The sequence below is a fragment of the Mirounga angustirostris genome, unplaced genomic scaffold (genome assembly GCF_029215605.1).
Source record: "Mirounga angustirostris isolate CCGP_5_RB_7025 unplaced genomic scaffold, mMirAng1.0.hap1 SCAF_4, whole genome shotgun sequence".
Taxonomy (NCBI): Eukaryota; Metazoa; Chordata; class Mammalia; order Carnivora; family Phocidae; genus Mirounga; species Mirounga angustirostris.
Genome location: NW_026991712.1, coordinates 26,075,723 through 26,097,089, shown reverse-complemented (window position 1 = coordinate 26,097,089; position 21,367 = coordinate 26,075,723). Strand labels below are relative to the sequence as shown.

The following is a 21,367-nucleotide window of genomic DNA, read 5'->3' as shown; positions in this document are numbered from 1 at the left end:
AATACCATTTGGAAAATACATTTTTATTTTTATGTATCTAATCATTAAGCATCCAGAATAAGATTCTCCTTAAGTTAAATGGATTTATGAATTAAATTTTTAGTTAGGTTCCATGGAACCTAACCTAACCTAACCTAAAATGGTTTGTTCTTAGTGTCGTTTCTCAAGAAGCAGTTACACAGGCAACCACTGACAACTGTTTTCCAATCTTAATTTTTTTGACCCCATTTAGGTTTATTTGTGTATACGGACTTTAGCAGTAGCCCACCACAATAATGTCTGTTATTTGCCTTCATATCTAGTGCTACTACTTTCCCTCTGGCAATGTCAAAGTATTCTTCACAATGTCAATTTTGTTGGAATGAATTCCATTAACTCTCTTAAAGATGACGTCCTTCTATCTGGTACTTGCTTAAAGGCTAACTACTTCTCTAGGCAAGCAAAATGCTTTATACTCCAGGGTCTGAGACATAGACTTATGGAGTTTCTAAAAAGTTCAGGGTTTAATCTTTGGCATAGTATTTCCAATCGTGGAGTTCTTTCTTATCAGTTTCAGAGGTCAAGATTTGTGCAGCCTTAGCAATTTTTCAGACTTTTTTTTTAGGTTATTTTCTTTCTCAGAGAAGCTCTAATGCATATCTTCTCGTCAAGCTATCTTTTCCTACCAAAAAATAATACACAGCACCAATCCATAAAAAAACTTTCCACAACCTGTTCAATTTAAGAAAGATTTAGTGTTTCACTATTTTTTCCCCTAGAATTAGGACTTGCAAGCTTAAGTCTTGTCTACAAATGGAATTTTATAATAGCCTATCACAAAACTCTTTCATCCTTTATGTTTTGTATTTTAGTGTTTTCTAGAATTCTAGTGCAAGGCTGTTGGATATTTTAGCATTCTAAACATAATAACAGTTGACATTATATAGCCTTCTGGTAATTCTAATAAGCAACACCCTTTAACTAGTTTGAAGAGTTATAATAAATCAAAAACTCCTATAGTAAGTCTGTAGTATTCTATCATTTCTTCTTTACACAAAGATTCTCTTTATGAGATAGTCAAATTCCAATTGTTTGGAATGAGGTATTTTAATTTAATTGGGTTTTTTTAGGTTAACTGAATAGTAAACAAACAAATGAAAAGTTCATTCTTTTTCTTTGAAAATGTTTCTTAACTATATTTTATTCCTTGTTTTTATAAGTGTATTTATGGTAAATGTAAATTAATCAATGCTTGATGGTCTAGAATCTTGCTGTGGTACATGAAGAGCAACATAAATGTGAAATGGAAATAATGAAGAGTAAAGGGGAATATGGCTAAATTTGAACTGGTTCAAGTTATGTCCTTATTTTGTGCCTTTTTTTTAAGTTTATTTAATAAGCTTTTTTCTTGTTATCTGCTTCATTTTCTACAGAAGTTTAGAACTGTCATTACTCCCTGGATGGTTTGAGCCTTTAGATATGTCTTGCTTTATGCATTAACTGTTTTTAAAAATGCCAACATGTAAAATACAGAAAATATGATGTGAAAATATAGACTGTTATTTTAGCTTTAATTTCACTAGAAAGGTTCACAAGAAAAGGGAACTTCTTTGTTGTGTTTTACTGCTAAATCCTCCATGTTTAGAACAATGCCTAGGACACACTAAATGACTAATGAATTTGAGCTTGTAATTCTTGCATATGAAGTTACAAGATGGGGTAAAAAGAATCTGAATTGAGTGCTTGAGTTTGTTCCCTTCTGACTGAAGTACTAAACACTTTACCTATTACCATGTGACTCAGAAAAATCACTATGCATTTATGATTTGGGCATAAGTGAATAAAAATAAGGTTTTGTTTCCTAAATGTAGTAAGAGATAATATATAAAGAAATAAAATTTTGAATAAAGAGAACATACTTTGGTCAAAATCTATTGTAAATTCAAGATGACACCAGTTCTAAAAAACTTGAAGTAAAAGGTTGGAGATTAGACAATTTTAATTTTAAGAACTTAATAATGAGATTTTTAAAAGATTATATATCAGGTTTTATGCTAAAGGTGGTAGGTACATTCCCTTAACTTTTCTCATACCAGTAGAGATATAGTATGTATCTTAATTTTCTAGAGTCTAGTTTGGAGGATCAAGAACTGAGCATGGAGGCAAAAGGCAGATAGTTGGAAGTATGAACCAAGTTGCTGCAAATCTTAGATTACCAAAATAAAAACACATTTTAGTATTCGTGAATGAATATAAAGCCAAGGCTTTGAAACTAAACTCAAACATAAGTTTTGATAACATTTTCCTTCTTACAAGAAATAGCTATTAGAGACACAAGATGATATGGCCCATTTCAAATGCAGAATCTGAATCTACTGTTTAAATTTTAAAAGCAGTGGATAACTACATTTATATAGTAGATAATGGAAAATTGAGACTTTTCAAGAACTTTAATTCTTAACTTTTTTTTTTTTTTGGTCAGGATCTTTAAACCATTGAGAATCTAATAAAATTATAGACTCTCTCCTTAGGAAAAAAATTATGATCATTTAACATTTTGTTCATTTTGGGGGGGTTCATAGATCTCTGAAATCTTAGATCCCATATAGAACCTATTCTAGAATCTTGTTCTTAATAACATCAATACCCATTTTATCCTTTATACTTATATAAAATGTTAATTGTCTTTAATCATACCTATACAGACTGGTGGGCTGGGCTGCCAGAAGTATCGATTTTCTACCTGAATGCAGGTTATTCTTTCCTCTCCTTGAAGCTCATATCCTGGGTCACATTGAAAAACAACAGTGTCCCCAGGTTCTCGTCCATCCCCATTTCGAGTCCCATTCATGGGAACCCCTGGGTCACGGCATGCAGTGGCAACAGAACCTATCAAAAGACAGAAACAGACCTTTAATTTTGATGCTACCAAAATCAATTTCAAAGTTCCAGACTTTACAGTTTAGAACCTTCCTCATATCTATGTGCTTTTAGAAATTTAACTTAAGAAATTCTTGAGGCGATTTTTCAGCCCCTACCCAAAAAAATAATTTTAACTGTTTTTTGTTCATTTGTGTGCTAACTTGTTTCAGGAAGAGGCATGACATTTTAGTAGCTAAATAATAGATTTCCTAAAAATTATTAGATGTTCTGTGAAAGACTGCAGAGGATGCAAAGAAAACCACAGAGAGCTTTATCTGCAAGGGATCTATTCCATAAGGGACTTGTATCTAGAATACATGAAGAACTCTTAAAACTCAAGTGTGGTCTAGGGGGAGGAAGAAGAAAAAACATCCAGTTAAGAAATGGACAAAACCATTTCAATGAAGAGGATACTGGATGGTACATAAAAAGATTTGTTAAACATCGTTAACCATTAGGAAAATGCAAATTAAAACTGCAATGAGATATTACTATATACCTACCAAATCAGCTAAAATAAAAAATAAGATCACTGAATGCTGGCAAGGTTCCGAAGAAAATGAAATTACTCATGCATTGCTGTTGGGAATATAAAATGCTATAGCCACTCTGGAAAGAAGTATGGTAGTTTCTTGCAAGACTAAACATGTGCTTGTCATACAGCTCAGTAATTACATTTTTGTACATTTATCCCAGAGAGATGAAGACATGATCACATAAAAACCTGAACACATATTTATTCATAGAAGCTAAAAAGTAGAAACAACCCAAATGTCCTTCAACAAGTGAATAATTAAACTGTCTATTCATACCATGGAATATTACTCAACAATAAAAAGGAATGACAATACACATGACAAATTAAGTGGATCTGAAAGGAATTACTCAGAGTGAAAAAATATAATATCAAATGGTTACATACTATATGACTTTATTTATGTAACATTCTTTTTTTTAAAGTAAATGGTGTGGGGTTTTTTTTTTTAAGATTTTTAAAATTTATTTGACAGAGAGAGAGAGACAACGAGAGAGGGAACACAAGCAGGGGGAGTGGGAGAGGGAGAAGCAGGCTTCCCACTGAGCAGGGAGCCAGATGGGGGGCTAGATCCCAGGACCCTGGGATCATGACCTGAGCCGAAGGCAGACGCTTAACGACTGAGCCACCCAGTCTCCCCTTATGTAACATTCTTGAAGAGAGAAAATCAGAAAGTTGGAAAACAGATTAGTGTGTACCAGAGGTTATTTGGGGAGGGGATGGAAGGCTGTGACCATGGCTATAAAAGATAACATGAGGGATCCTTGTGATGAACTCTACTATGTCTTTACCATGATGGTGGTGGTCATACAAATCTACATAGAACTAAATAGATATATACACACAGATATATGTAAAATTCAAAAAATTTAAATAAGATTGATAGATTGTATCAAAGTCAATTTTCTGGTTGGGATATTGTGCTACAGTTATGCAAGAAGTTGTCATTGCAGGAAACTGGGTGAAGAATATACAGGATCTCTTTATTATTTCTTACAACTGCATATAAAAGTGTCTAAAAATAAAATGTTAAAAAGGTAATTAGAGAAGAGGAGAGTAGTATGAGACCATAGGAAAGTAACTGTTCTTCTATATACAGTATATGACACATTTAATAATAGTTAACTCCAATTATTCAGGTTAATGGAACAAAATATTATTTTGAATTGCCATAAAGTAGATTTACCCCAAAGCATATGGCAATTAAGTATCAAGACAAAGAAGCTATTAAAATTTCCATTTAAACTATTATTAAACTACAATCATAAATGTAGGATTCAGCACTTGTATAAATTGTTTTTTAAGTTGCATATTAAACTAATGACACAAATTGCTGGATTACAGACACATAACTGGTATTCACTCATTCATTCACTTACTAATTTAATATATTCCAAGCATCGTGCTAGGTTCTAGGAATACAAAGAAAAAATGAGCAGACACAAATAGAACTGAACAGACTTCAAATTATTTTGCATATTGGTGGTACTAATAAAGAGATTCTATTATAAACATCCTGAGTGGGTAGGTAGTTACATAGATACATAGGTAGGTAGGTAGAGATAGATAGATGATAGATGATAGATAGATAGATAGATGATAGATAGATGATAGATAGATAGATTCATCAATATATCAATCTGTTAATCTGTCTAGTAAACTTGTTATAGCTCAATACACATACACAACAAAAATATCAGTACTACACACAGTATTGTAATGTTCTGATTCTCAATGTTGTATAGGAATCAAAAGGAACATATCAATTAAAAAACTGAAAGAAAAAAAAGGATATTGGTGGGATGTTAAGCCTGACACTGAAAGACAAGCAGTAACTCTGTTAAGTGTCCGACTCTTGATCTCAGCTCAGGTCCTGATCTTAGGGTCGTGAGTTCAAGCCCCATGTTGGGCTCTATGCCCAACATGGAGCCTATTTAAAAAGAAAAAAAAAAAAAGAAGAAGATAAAAAAGGATATGTTAAAAAAAAGGGGCACATGGTGGCTCAGTCAGTTGAGCATCTAACTCTTGGTTTTGGCTCAGGTAATGATCTCAGGATTCTGAGATCGAGCCCCCTGTCGGACTCTGAGCTCAGCACTGAGTCTGTTTGAGATTCTTTCTGAATATTAAATCTACCTTCATAGGAGCTCCTTTTTGGAACAGTTGTTTTTAGTTGTTAATAACAAACCCATATTAGAGAATACTGAGGGAATGGGGTGGGGACTTGGTTGCGATTTCCAAGTGAATTTGTTCTGTAATACCCATGTGTCCTTTAGCAGAGCATCTATAATGCATCACAGACTCTGGACAATTTTGATTTTGCAATATTGATAGAGATTTTTGTGAAGTATTTTTGTAATAAACTGAGTCATTAATGTTTTCTTGAATTGCTTTGGGATGGTTTTCACCCAAACTAAACTGATACATGTATTAGTTTTACAATATGTTAGTGGGGAGTGATGTTTTACATACGAGATTCACATTAAAGATGCTTTTACTGGAAAGAAGTGGCATAAATATGAAATGTGCTCTACTTTCAAAGTGAAAAATAACAATGACATGAATTTATAAGAAAACTTCATTATTTTTTGTTGTTGAGGCTTCCCAAGCACTGGAGTGTGTTTCTGCAAAAATCTTGAAGCCTCAAATGAACATTCTCAAAAATATAAATGAATGTATAACAATGTTACAAAAGTATATTGATACAAAATCAGTAAAAATAATCATGTCTTAGATGAATTTGAGGGAAAAAAAGATGTTTTTGCTCTATTGTCAGATTTACTGTGCTTAAAGTGAAACCAAGTGGTTAAAATAAGATGACTTTGATATGACAACTAATATGCAGTATGTGAAAATATGCATTTGCTTTTGGGTCTGGTCGACTTGAAAAAGAGAGGTGGTGGACACATATTGTTCCTTTTTCTCTCAATTAATAAATTAGGTTAAGATTTTAAAGCGCAATAGAGAATGATGGAGCTTAAAGATGGGAGATATTTTTTTTCCTCTTGGAATTACTTGAGTTCTAAAAGCAATTAGTTAAATACACACAGGAACAATTATTTGGTGTGAACGCTGTTGTCCTATTTTCTTTATTTATTCAAAGATTGAACTTCATACTGGCTATACTCTGTGTTTGTGGGCAGACAAAATTATAATAATTTTAAAATCAATCATTCTTGTTTTCTGTATTGAATAGAAGCTATAGCCACTGAAGAAAATAAATAACCACTTAAGGGTCCATACTATATCTCCTTGGGAATTAGGAGTGAAATAATCTCACATACTTAGGATAGTTACAATAGCACTTATATAATATTAGAACTTAATAAGGTATTAGTCATAAATATAAAAATAGATTGACAATTTTTATTTGATATTAATTTTTCACTTTTGCGGAACATAAAATTCTCAGAATTTATAATTCTTATTTGCTTTTTCTTTTTGTTATATAAATTTTATGTAGATGCTTGATTCTCTTTATTTTAAATTGTTTCAAATTTAATTGATGAAATGAAAATCTGTACTTATTCTACATTGAAGTCTGTCATTCATTCCTGATTTTTTTTTCTAACATTAATATGTAAACAGAAATTCCAACATAGATAAAGGGTCTTAACAACCTGGTGGTGTCTCACCTGTAATGATATTATGAAACGAACATTCTGGAAATGGCATATAATAGACTATTTATATATATGATATAACATCCAAATATAGCTTGGATTTAACTTACAAAACTTTATTAAATTGACAATAAATGATAACTGCCCTTCCTTGTCCCCCCACCCCAAAAGGACTGGCCATTTATATTTAAGTTATTCTAGAATTTGATTCATCAAGTGGCTACTGTAGATTATGCTCCTTATACTAGCTCACTATTCCGCTGAAACAATAATAGTCACAGGGAAAAAGTATGTAACTAGAGTATGTGAATAGTTAATATTTTTTTTAAAGATTTTATTTATTTATTTGAGAGAGAGAGAGAGAGCTCATGAGAGGGGGAGGGCCAGAGGGAGAAGCAGACTCCCCGCCAAGCAGGGAGCCCGATGTGGGACTCGATCCCGGGACTCCAGGATCATGACCTGAGCCGAAGGTAGTCGCTTAACCAACTGAGCCACCCAGGCACCCTAGTTAATATTATTAATACATAATATTTCCGGACACTATCTTTCAAATCCTGTGTTATGAGCTATTTTTCACTTGATTGAGAAAAAGTCTAGGTGCTACTATTATCCGTATTTTTCCAATGAGAAATTTAGGCTTATAAGGGATAAGAAACCTGCCCAACATCACACAGTTATTTAGGGCAGTTAAAATGGGAATGTAGACATGAGAACGTACCCAAGGGACATTTCTTAAGTAAAAATGATAGAGACTTTGAAGTAAAAAATGCTTAACATGTAGACTACATTATAAAACTTGAAAGATATGATTACTTAAAATGAAATTTCTAAAATATGTTATTAAACTTTAAGTGTCATTCTAAAATCAAAAGAGCAACTATCTGCCTATCATTCTGATGGAGCAGTCCAAAAGACTATACATTTACAACACTTGACTTTAAATCTAATTAAATAATGTATTACTAAAAACAACTACACAGCTATCAACATACCTGTCTTATCCACAGGTATGTGTTGTGTCAAACTAAATAAAGTCTGTGTATCTAAGAAAGAGACACAGTTAAACATGAAGAACAATTAATTTAGAAGGGATTCCAATAAAAAATGATAATAATGATTGCTCTCTCTATTGAGAGCATATATTGTCCAAAGCACTAGGCTAAAGGCTAAGTTTATACTCTTAAGCCAAAACAAATCCTCATGAAGTATTATTATCATGTCCATTTTTAAGTGGGTAAAATGAGCCTCAGTGATTGCTTGCTCTTAGCAGAGGGGGGATTTGAATTCAAGAAACAACAGAGTTTTAGCCACTATACTATATTGTCTTAGTACAATCCTGTGCCATTACCAGATAAAACAAAACAAAGTCATGTCCTACTAAGGAAACTTTTATAGTTGTTTACTGATAAAAGAATTAGATCTAGTTTTAAATGGAAAAGCAGAAATATTGAACAGCTTATAATTCTTTATTGCTACACAACAAAATTTCTTGCTGCTAATATTTCACCATAAAGGGGAGCGAAAAAGACAGACTCAGTTCTTTTCATAGGTATTATTAAGAACAATAGAAATACAATCTAGCCATATATATGGTAAATTTAGCCATATATGTGCCAGATGGTGTTCTTAAATTATAATACTAAGGACATTCCACTCCAACTGTTTTTTTCATTCTCTCTCTTCTCATCCTCTTTTGCCTGATTTCTTCCTTATAGTTCACTGAGAGAGTAGAAGCAATAAGACAGGCATACCCTCATTTTAGCACCACCAAATCTATCAGCCCACTGGTGTTTGCACTTGTATTCTCTACTTCCCCTGCTGTTGGAATGGAGACGGTGTTTTTGCTCTACATACGGTCAACACTAGTTCTTGTGCTGCTGGTATTAAACTCTCTTCATCTCTCAAGGACTTTATTCTTAAACATTTCTTATCTCTTCTGAATTACCAGTTCCTCCTTCCTCAATGGTCCATTCCCAGTAGCATACAGATATAATTTATATCTTCCATCTTAAATAAACAAACAAAACTCTCATTACATCTCCAACCTCTTCCAATTATTTTCCCCATTTCTCTCCTTTTTTTTTTTTTTAAGATTTTATTTATTTGACAGAGAGAGACACAGCGAGAGAGGCAACACAAGCAGGAGGAGTGGGAGAGGGAGAAGCAGGCTTCCTGCGTAGCAGGGAGCCCAATGCAGGGCTCAATCCCAGGATCCTGGGATCATGACCTGAGCCTAAGGCAGATGCTTAACGACTAAGCCACCCAGGCGCACCTTCTCTCCTTTCTTTAATAGGAAACTTACTAAGCATCTCTCTTAAGGGAGATATCTGTACAACTATTTCCAGTTTCATCATCAGCCTTCTATCTGATATATTTACTAAACTGCTCTTGTTAAATCTAGCTGCCAGATCCAATGGTAACTTCTGTACCCTCTTTTTTCAGAAACTTCACAGCAACATGTACCACAACTGATCGTTCATTCCTTCCTTCTTCAAGCACTTTTATTGTCCTCCCAGTCCTCAGACTCTGCTAGCTTTCTTTTTGGCTTATTTGTTGTTCCTTTTACAGTATCATCTGTTATTTCTATCTTTTTAACCTATTGACTGAGGGCTAGAAAACTCCAGGGATTAGTGCTTAATATTATGCTCGCTTTTTCATACAATTTTCTTCAGGATAACTTCATCTGACCCCATGGTTTTAAATACTCTTTTTAGGTTATGCCTCCCAAATTTATATATTCAGTCTTGATGTCTCTCCTGAGCTCCAGACCATGCTATTCAACTGCCTATTTAGCTCCTTTACCTGGATATCTAATAGACCCTTCAACTTACCACATCCAAAACATCCACAAAATTATAAAATCTTTTAATTTTCAAATTTTTTTGGAAAGAAAATGATAAAAATCTATTAAAATTTCACCTTTGAATATAATTTTTCCTATGTTATTAATGTCAATAAAATCAAATAAAAGTTCCATTTGGAAATTAAAAATTTCTCAAACTTCTAATTTATAAAGCATCCAGATATGAATACTTTTGTTAGAAATAAATTCACCATAAAAATTAACAATTAGGCATAAGAAATAAATTGGACATCGGCAAAAATATGAAGTCTTACAATTTTTACTCCTTTTAAGACAATTATCATATGGTTTCATTTATATGTGGAACATAAGGAATAGCATGGAGGACATTAGGAGAAGGAAGGGAAAAATGAAGGGGGGGAATCAGAGGGGGAGACAAACCATGAGAGACTATGGATTCTGGGAAAAAAACTGAGGGTTTCAGAGAGGAGGGGGGTAGGGGGATGGGTTAACCCAGTGATGGATTTTAAGTAGGGCACATAGTGCAATGAGCACTGGGTGTTAAATGCAAACAGTGAATCACGGAGCACTGCATCAAAAACTAATGAAGTACTGTATGGTGACTAACATAACATAATAAAAAAATAAATTAAAAAAATAAATTAAAAAAATAAAAAATAATACATTTTTACTCTTTTTAAGCTAGTGACTTTACCTTGTATGATAGCATTTGATACCACTAAGTTATGACTGAGTTCTCAACATTGTTACAACTCATCAGTGCTATAAATGTACTTCTGACTTCTCATCTTATGTTTTCTTTAATCTAAATGAGAGTGTAATTTAATTAGAAATATACACTTTACCTAATACATATTTTACAATCCTAACCAGTGCATATATAGATTTCAAGTACAATATGGATGATAGCTTGAACTATGACTCAGAGATAATGTCTGAATGACTATCTTAGTGACCTTCGGCAAATTAATGTACCAGTTTTCTTATTGCATTGTTTTCTAAAATAGGGAATAAATACACTAAAATCACTCATAAGTTCCAGTGTGTGCTTTCTATTCCGAAAATTGATACTTTGGTATAAACTTGTTTATCACAAGACCTTTCAAAAAAGAAAAACCTAGGATTTCATACAGTTGAATAAGTAATATTATTGTAAACAAGAGAGACTTAGATTCTAGTCTCTCCTATGGTAAAAAAGGACATTGATCATATTGCACTTGTTCCCTGAATTTTAGCTGCCTCATTTGTAAAACTGGCATAGTAATATTTTACCTGCCTGATTTAGTATCGGATAGAATCTTAAAGTTCCATTCTAACAACTATGTTATATAATCTTATGAAAATATCAATTCTGAAATGAATTACTCAAAACCAGTGGTTTTGTATGTTTTTGCAATATCAGGAAACTTTGGCAAGGTCATAGTCCAAATTTGGTATTCACAAGACCTTACATTCATTCCCCCCTTCCAGTTTCATTGCCTTATACTTTTGTATTGACTGAGAAATGGCTCTATATTTTCAACTTCACTGTCCATAAGGAAATCAAGTTGGGTAATGGGAATATTTAATCTGGAAGGAAATTCCATCCAGAGTCAAATTGATCAGAAAATATTTGAAATGCAGATGGTAACCTAGAGGTGGATTTCACCCTGGAGTATTTTGCCCTTGATTGAGCTCTTGCTTTGTACAAGATTATAAAGAATGTTCAACATCATTACTAGGCCTACACTCTGCCAGCTATTCAGTATGTGGCTATCTTTAGAATTTCATTATGTTTCTAAGGATACACCTAATGATATGGCAAGTCAGGTTAAAGTAGATGGCAGCATGACAGAGACATTCCCATCAACCCAGGAGGAAACAAAGCTGCTAATGCACGGGATGCAAAAGGAACTTCAAAACCAGTGTTGTAATATACTTCTAAGAATATAGAAATTTATTTTAAAGAGATATATTCAATTATTTCACTAGATAATTGTTCACCCACAATGATCCAGGTATTATGCTTGATATTGGAGATATATTTTAATGAGACAACACCTCCCTACCTTCATTGTGGCTTATGCTCCAATATGAGGACAAAAATGGGAATAAAATTACTGATACAATTTTTGTGAAATCATAAGCCATGTTAGGTTGATGACCCAAAGTTAACTATTCAGGAAATTGATTTTATATCTAAAAATTATAAAAGATTATACAAAAGTCTAATTTAAAATTGAATTCTAATATTAAGGTATCACTAGAAATAATAAGCAAAAAAGGAAAAATCATATAAAAATGGTTTTACATTATTTTTAACTGCCAGTATATAGTATCAGTGCACTTTGGTTTTACATTATTAAAAGATTTCCTATTCAAGCAGATTCATTTAACATTTGCTAAGTACTAAGTACCAGGTGCAGTGCCAATTTCTAGGGATACAAATGTTAATATGTTAACATCCTTGCTCTTCAAAGGAACATAATCTAAGAGGGACAGCAGATGTGTACACAGCTTTAATATAATAAAATGGGTATTAAAATCAGGTGACTTTTTATCATTCAAACTGAAAAGTTCCAAGAATGAAACAAGAAGTTAAAATTAATTTATATAATTAAAAATATGTATTGACTAACAAAATTGATATTATATTGATGAACATTTCAAAGGAGTTATCCATACAAAAACTGTTTTTAAAATAATTTCTAAAAAAATGCCATATGTCTGTGCACAAAGAAACACACTCTTTATCTGAATTATCTAAACATTAAAAATAATGTAATCAAAATAATCATTTGTGGTACATATGCACATTTTTAATTGGTGTCTTACCTATTATTTAGCGTCTTTTACTCTTTTTTCCTAAAGAATTAATATATTCTTATTTTTATTAATATTGTTAAAGATATTTTTAATACATTTAAAGTCACTGGCATGTTCAACTGATGTCTCTTTTTTTTTTTTTTTTTTAAGTAGGCGCCACACCCAGAGTGGAGCCCAATGTGGGGCTTGAACTTACAACTCTGAGATGAAGACCTGAGCTCAGATCAAGAATCGGACACTTAACCAACTGAGCCACTCAAGTGCCCCTTAAATTATGATTTTTTAAATATTCACTTACAAACTGTAAGATTGTGGGTTTTTTCAATTTTATTCCATTCCAGCATGAAATGTAAATGTAATACAATTAAAAATAAGATAGTTTCAAATTTCAAATAAGATAGTGTTTGAGCTTTCACAATTTTATAAAAATAATATTTAAATGTCTTCCTGATGCTAAACTTTGTTGTTGATAATTGTAATTCACTAAAAACTTCAAAACTGAAGATTTTTACTACTCCAATAACTGAATACTTTGACTAAAGATGTTCAACTGATTTAATGAAAACCACACTTAAAGGTTTCATTTTCAAAAAATTTCAACATGGTAGTAGAACATTTTGGTCTATTTTGCAAAATAGTGCTTCAGAGATGCAGATCTTTCAAAGTCTGAATGACAAGGAGCAACAAAAAGAGAAAATGGTACATACTCAAGTTTACTTATTCATTTTTGAATCAACATTCCTCTGTCACACACATACATGAATGTAATTCAATTATTTCACTGTATATAAATACATCTGTAAATTTTAACATTTTTATTGTGATAAGTAGCATTTGCTCAGTCACAGTTACGAATTATATGTACACCACAACCAAGTCTAAGTCTATTTCTATTCCCTAATTTTATGAGAGCTTTGTTTTTATCATGAGGCTATTTATCATCAAAATTTGTATTTGTATTTTTATCACAAAACAAATAACTATATTTAATATTAAAATTTTAAAATGTGAACTTTGTCTTACTTAAAAAATATTTAAAAGAAAATTGTCTGCTTAAAGTTAAAAAAAAATTTATTGTGGTATTAAGATATATAGAAGTGAAATAAATGAAAACAATAGCCCAAAGGACTGAAGGAGAAATGGAAATACAGTATTGTAAGGTTCTTATATGAGAAGTGGTATAACAGAATTTGATGATAAGTCTTGCTAAGTTAAAAATGCATGTTATAAATATTAGAGCAGGTACAAAAAAGGTATAACTAATACATTAAGAAAGTGAAATTAAGAAGAAAAATCTCATTTAAAATTGCATCAAAAGGAATGAAATACCTTGGAATAAATTTAACCAAGGAGGCAAAAGATCTGTTTTTTGAAAACTACAACAAGAGATTGAAAAAGATACAAATAAATGGAAAGATATTCATGCTCATGGATTGGAAGAATTAATATTGTTGAAATGTTCATACTACCCAAAGTAATCTACAAATTCAATGTAATCCCTCTCAAAATTCCAATTGCATTTTTCACAGAAATAGAACAAATAATCCTAAAATTTGCAAGGAACCACAAAAGGCCCTGCATAGAAGAGCAATATTGAGAAAGAAGAACAAAGCTAGAGCCATCACACTTCTTAACTTCACACTCTATTACAAAGCTATCATAATCAAAACAGTGTGTTACTGTCATAAAAATAGACACATAGATCAATGGAACAGAATAGAGAACTCATAAATAAGCCCACACATATATGGTCAATTAATTTACAGCAAAGTAGCCAAGAATATACCATGGGGAAAAGACAGACTGTTCAATAAATGGTATTTGAAAAATTAGACAGCCAAAAGCAAGAGAATGAAACTATCTTACATTATACACAGAAATTAACACAGAGTGGATTAAGGACTTGAATGTAAGACCTGAAGCCATAAAACTCCTAGAAGAAAACATAGGCACTAAGCAACTTGACATAGGTCTTGGCGATATTTTTAAAAATCTGACACCAAAAGTAAAAGAAACAAAAGCAAAAATAAATAAGTGGGACTGTATCAAATTAAAGAGCTTCTGCACAGCAAAGGAAACCATCAACAAAATGAAAGGCAACATACTAAATGGGAGAAAATATTTGCAAATCATATATCTGATAAAGGGCTAATACCCAAAATATTTTAAAGAACTCATATAACTCAGCAAAAAACAACTTAAAAAAACAAACAGAAAACAATCTAATTAAAAAATGGGCAGAAGATCTGAACAGACATTTTTCCAAAGAAGATGTACAGGTGGCTAACATGTACAGGAAAAGATGCTCAACGTCATTAATCATCAGGGGAATGCAAATGTAATCACAATGAAATATCATTTCACATCTCTTAGAATGGTTATTATCAAAAAGACCAGAAACTATAAGTGTTCTCAAGGATGTAGAGAAAAGGTAATCTTTGTGCACTGTTGGTGGAAACGTAAATTTGTGTAGCCACTATGAAAAACAGTATGGAGATTCCTCAAAAAATTAAAAATAGAATTTCTATATGATCCAACATTTCCACTTCTGGGTATTTATCTGAAGAAAATGAAAACACTAACTCAAAACTATATATAGTTCATTGCAACACTATTTACAATCGCCAAGATATGCAAACAACCTAAGGGTCTATTGTTAAAGGAATGGATAAAGAAATTGTGGTTTCTTTAGCCACACACACACAATGGAATATTATTCAGCTATAAAAAAGCTATAAAAAAGAATGAAACTTTGCCATTTGGGATAACATGGATGGACCCTGAAGGCATTATACTATGTGAAATAAGTCAGAGAAAGACAGATAACATATGATTTTTCTTATATGTGGACTCTAACAAAAAAATTAAAAAAAATAGAAAAAAAAAAAGCTTATAGATACAGAGAACCAATAGGTGGTTGGCAGAGGCAGGGGGTGGGGGAGGTGGAGAAATGGGTGAAAGGGATCAAAAGTTTAAAAAAGTTAATAGAGGAGAAAAATATGATCATTGCAAAAAGGAACAATGAACAGGTGGATCCAATAAAATGATAGTAATATGGTAGACAAAGTAAACCATATGAAAAATTTACATTAAATGTAAATGGTCTAATAACAGTCTAAAGACTGTATATAAAAAGTGGAGATTTTCAGACTATATAAAGAACTGAGACTCAATCATGTGCTATCTACTAAAAACATACTTTAAATATACAGACAAACCAAGTTAAAAGGATGCTGAATAGTACACCAGTGTTATACTAATCATAAGATATTTAATATGAGACAAAGAAAATTTCGAGACATGGTAGATTATCAGTGAGAGACATCTTTCTTAGTAATGAAAAGTCAGCTCATTAAAAAGACATAGCACCTAAAATGTTATGCACCTAATAACATATCTTCATAATACACAAAGCAAAAATATGTCAGGACAGATAGAATAAGTAGACACATCCACAATTGCAACCGGGCATTTCAACACTTCCTTTCATTAGTTGATAAACAAAAGTACACAGAAAACCAGTAATGATACAGAACACTTCAAACAGAACACTATCAACCACTATACCTAATTGGTATTTACAAAACACTCCATTTGGCAAGTGCACATTCTTTGCAAATGCACACAGTATTTTAGAAAACCATATGCTGGACCATAAAACAAGTCTAAGTAAATTTAAAATTATTAAAATGTTAAAATTTTAACTGAATTTGTAATACTAGATTTTTTTTTTCTATGACACAATGAACTTTCAAAGATGACACTTTGATTTCATGAAGTGGATGTAAACAAAATTTTACTGGAGTTAAAATATTTGAGGCGATTGATGTTACTGATTCTCTAAAGCAATAATGTAACTCACATAAAATTGAACTTATTGAGCTATTTGTGAAGTTCTTCAATGGAAGCTGGCATATTAATTTTCATATGCATGAGGAAGAAAATTTAGAATACAAAGTAATGAAATTAGTAGGGTTTTCATTTGCTCTAAATGAAACGTCATGTTTTTAAGCGGATCTATGTCTTCTGGTTTTCACATGGTCAATTGACACTGCTATGGTCCCCATGTATGTTAATAGACATTATGTGCAAGTTGCATTTTCATAGTCAATTTTATTTTTAATTGAAATGCTATTGGGCTTTTTGATGATTAACATACCGACATTATGAGCAATGTGTACATAATCCTTAACATATAAGTACTAAAAATCTAAAAACTAATTTAAACAGCTATTCTAATGATCTATTGTCTGAAAATGTGTGGAGAATTTGTTCATAAAACAAGAATACCACATATCGCTATCTTGAAATAACACACTCTTTAGCTCTAAATTCCCAACATTTCATGTTTTAATATCATACACGCTACATTTTCAACCAAAATAACCCATCTGTCATATACGGTTAATACATTAGTAGACAAAACAGACCCATTACTACAAATGATGTCATGGTGCCAGGGAGCATTTTCATTTAGGATATAATTGCACTAAGAACAGGGCTATAGAAGACAGGTATTTTAAAATAACCAAGACTTATTTAATACATCAGGTACTTTAAAATGATGAAGTTGGAGTTAATACATGATCATGGCTTCAAATGATCATTTAATTATATTTTATATTTTAGAATATAAAATTGCCCCTCCACCTCCTGTATAATGTTAACATGAACATGAGGCAATAAAGTCTCACATAATTCAGTATTATATTACTTTTTGGTTGCACAGAAAAATAATCAATCAACATATGATTTCCTCTGTAAAACATTTTTACCACTTATCTCAACATGTTTTACTGAAAGGGGATTGTGTGGGACTCTCTGCTTCTTCTAAAAATATGTTTCTGGATGTACCAAAATACTTTGATTTACAAATACTAATAAAAATATTCTAGATTCTTTCCTGCTATCTTTTGGGGACCCAGTTTCAACTTTTTCAAAGATAAGTTTGTCTTACATCTTTGGGCATCTCTGCTTAGGCTCTTCTTGACAGTATCCTTTGGCTGAACTGACCTGCCTTTTGAATGGTGAAATCAGCTTTCTTAAGAAATGAATATTCAGGGGCGCCTGGGTGGCTCAGTTGGTTGAGCGACTGCCTTCGGCTCGGGTCGTGATCCTGGAGTCCCGGGATCGAGTCCCACATCGGGCTCCCTGCTCGGGAGGGAGTCTGCTTCTCCCTCTGACCCTCCTCCCTCTCATGCTCTCTGTCTCTCATTGTCTCTCTCGCAAATAAATAAAATCTTAAGAAAAAAAAATTTTAAAGAAATGAATATTCAGTACATACATTTTCATTAAACATGTACTTTTAAAAATCTCACTGCTGCCCTAAATGTCTACTGCAATAAAATTTTTAAAAATATTATTTTTTAAATTAATTTTATTTTATTATGTTATGTTGGTCACCATACGTTATATCATTAGTTTTTGATGTAGTGTTCCATGATTCATTGTTTGCGTATAACACCCAGTACTCCATGCAATACATGCCTTCCTTAATACCCATCACCGGGCTAACACATCCCCCCACCTCCCTCCCGTCTAAAACCCTCAGTTTGTTTCTCAGAGTCCATAGTCTCTCATGGTTCATCTCCCCCTCCGATTTCCCCCCCTTCCTTTTTCCCTTCTTTTTTTTTTTAACGTATAATGTATTATTTGTTTCAGAGGTACAGGTCTGTGATTCATCAGTCTTACACAATAAAAAATTATTTCTATGATAAAATAAATAGTTGTGAATTGACCCCACAAAATAAATAACAAAAATACTCATAACAAGATAATGCAGACTATATACTTCAGCTTTCCAGTGCATCTCCTGAGCCTCTACTTCTGTGCATATTTCAAGAACACATTTTTCCTGCTAATCCTGCCAATTCATGTTCTGACAGCTTTATGTATCTTTCAAACCACAGCAAGACTATGACATAACTTGCTGTTATACAAAATAGCTTGCAGGGAAGTAGCATCAAATGCTTCTCCCACTACCTACCAAGATCAGAATGAGTTAGATGTTCATATCTGAGAATATTTTATTTATCTACAAGTGTCCTATAAATTCTCCTTGAAAGGGAAATATGAATTACCTGGCATATGGAAAAGATTAGAAAATGGAGATGGGTTATCAGTATTTGTTTTTCAAATTTAATCATGCATAATAATTACTCTAAGCCCTGTAAACATATCTCACCCATGGCTAGGTGAGGTCAAATACAAAAGAGAGGTCTAATAAATACACCTTGGGTATTTTAGCAGAATACTAGTCTATTACTGTAAAATACTGGCCTATTTTGGCCAAAATAATGATACTTTGCTAAAAAAAAAAAAAAAAGAAAATACAGATCCAAGTGCCAAACCAGTCAGGATGCTAGGACAACATGCATAAACTGGGATTGTCCTGGGCACACTCGACCATATTGCAATTCTAATAAAATTTGCACCTAGTACCAGAGCAGTACAGATGTGGAAGTGACTAATTCTGCCTAGGAGTTCATCGGTACCAGAAGTATCATTGTCCTGGACCTTGGAAAAATGCCTAAGAATTTATAGATTTTGAATGTGGACCTATGTGTTTTAGGAATATGGAAGAGAAAGAGAAATGTGAAAGGACACTGTCCTCTCAGGACAGTGTAGTTATATGACTGGATGTGTATAATGAGTAGTGAAGGATGACACTGGCAGGCAGTTTGGGTGCAAATCATGGAGGCTTTAAATGTAACTCCAAAGTTTTGAACTTAAAACTTTGTGCCCATTAAAAAAAAATTGAAATGGAGGGGTGATGTCTGATTTGTATTTTAGAAACATCAGTCAGGTGGAGATGTGGAGAAAAGTCTGGCTGGAGGGATAATGAAGTGAGTGGCTAGTTGACTGTCACAGCAATGCAGGTGTGCTGTACTTTGTTCCCAAAAGGGAACAAAGGCGGGGGCACCATGCTGTCTTTTGAGGCTGGGAGACATCAACCTCTCCTGGCTAAGGGATCCATTTCCTTGAGAATTTTCAACAGCATAAGCTATAGGCCTTCGTATGCTGTATTACCTAGCGGGGGCAGATTCTTAAGAGAGGTCAGAGAGTGAAGAGCATAGAAAATGCTCTGTCAAAAGCAGCTATTCTGTGGGCAAATGACAGCATGATACCCCAAAGATGACTTCCCTGTGGAACTAAAGTGGGACGAGAGAGGCAGATTACACATTGAAGCAGGGGATACAGAGGCTGACTGCTGAGAACCAAGGACAGCACACAGGACAGCATGAGGTGGCCGTGTTAGACTTAAGTAGCTCTGATTAAGCAAAAGTGCCTTGCAGACTATAACACCAAGAAGCAACGTGACATACTCTATAAATGAACAGATCATGAAATGGAAGGCATGTGGCTGCCAATAGTGGCTTAATGATGATTATGAAGTTGGTATGTGACCTACATTTCAGTTAAATTCACTTGCACCAAGTTCAGTGAAATACATTTCGTTGGTTGCATTTTGTTGCTGAAGGCTTTTCTGCTAGTATTGCCTGACTTGTTCCTCTTTTTAAAATTCATTATTTGACACTCACTAAACAACAGCTATTTGCTCAAAAGAGGACCAAGCATTGTGGAGGTGGGGGGGAGGGAAGGGGACAGAATACAATACAAGTCTGATTTAATTAAAATGATACATCTTAATTTGGCTATGACTGTCCTGGCTTATGCTTGTTGTCCAGCTTAATTTTAAATAGTGTCTTCTTTCACTCTCAACAATCATCTTTGGTTTGAACAATAAATTTTATGATTGTCCTAAATAGAAAATTTGTTCTTTACGGACATTAGGGAAACAAAGGTACTCACAATACATTTGAGGAGCAAAGATCACATAATTAAAACATCTTCAGAACAATGAATTAGAAACTATATTCTTCTCTTTGGAAAAAAAAAATACAGCTAGAGCTTGGGGCATGGGCTGGAATATGCTTTAGAAAGCGAGGGCAGAAAATGTTTTATAAAGAGAAGTCTTGCGCCGAGTCTGGAAGAATGAGCAAGAGTGAAGCAAAAGAGCAGAGAAACGCTTAAGGTGAAAAATGTTTACACAGAAAGCAGCACAAGGTGTGTGTGTGAGTGTGTGTGTGAGTATGAGTGAGTGTACGGGCGTTTATTTATGAAACTAAAGAGATTTGCCTGCATGAAAGGGAAAATGCAATTGAGAAATAATTGGAGATAAATATGTTTAATAACTGGTCCCTAATAGACTCTCCTACAGTAAATGAACAAATGAATGAATGGGTAACATGATTCAAATTTATATAGGGGAGCAGACATCAGGTAAGCCACTGAAGTGACACTCTGCCCTGTGAGCCAAATTTCACCTACAGCAGTGGTTTATTGCCCTGTAGTTTATTACCATTTTCTTTAAGATTGTTTACCTTGAAACTTAGATAACTTTACATAAAACTCCTTATTTCAAGTTCCATTTTAAAAGTAGCCGGTCTTGGGGCGCCTGGGTGGCTCAGTCGGTTAAGCGGCCGACTTCTGATTTCAGCTCAGGTCAAGATCTCAGGGTCCTGAGATGGAGCCCCTTGAGGCGTCTTGGAGCTCCGTGCTCAGCAGGGAGTCTGGTTAGGGATTCTCTCTCCTCTCCCCCTCCCCCACCCCTCTCAAATCAATCGATCAATCTTAAAAAAAAATAAAAATAAATAAAAGTAGCCTGTCTTCCTATAGGGC

The 21,367-nt window shown here is 33.2% G+C and overlaps 1 protein-coding gene across 3 annotated transcripts in view; it reads right to left on the bottom strand.

Moving 5' to 3' along the window:
• The window catches only part of CSMD3 (CUB and Sushi multiple domains 3), a 1,202,189-nt gene that overhangs the window by 270,219 nt on the left and 910,603 nt on the right, over positions 1-21,367 (bottom strand). For all 3 annotated transcript variants that reach the window (XM_045896021.3, XM_045896023.3, XM_045896024.3), the window contains one exon: positions 2,677-2,868. In XM_045896021.3, the coding sequence (XP_045751977.1) occupies positions 2,677-2,868 (192 nt within the window). The remainder of the gene's footprint in view (positions 1-2,676; positions 2,869-21,367) is intronic.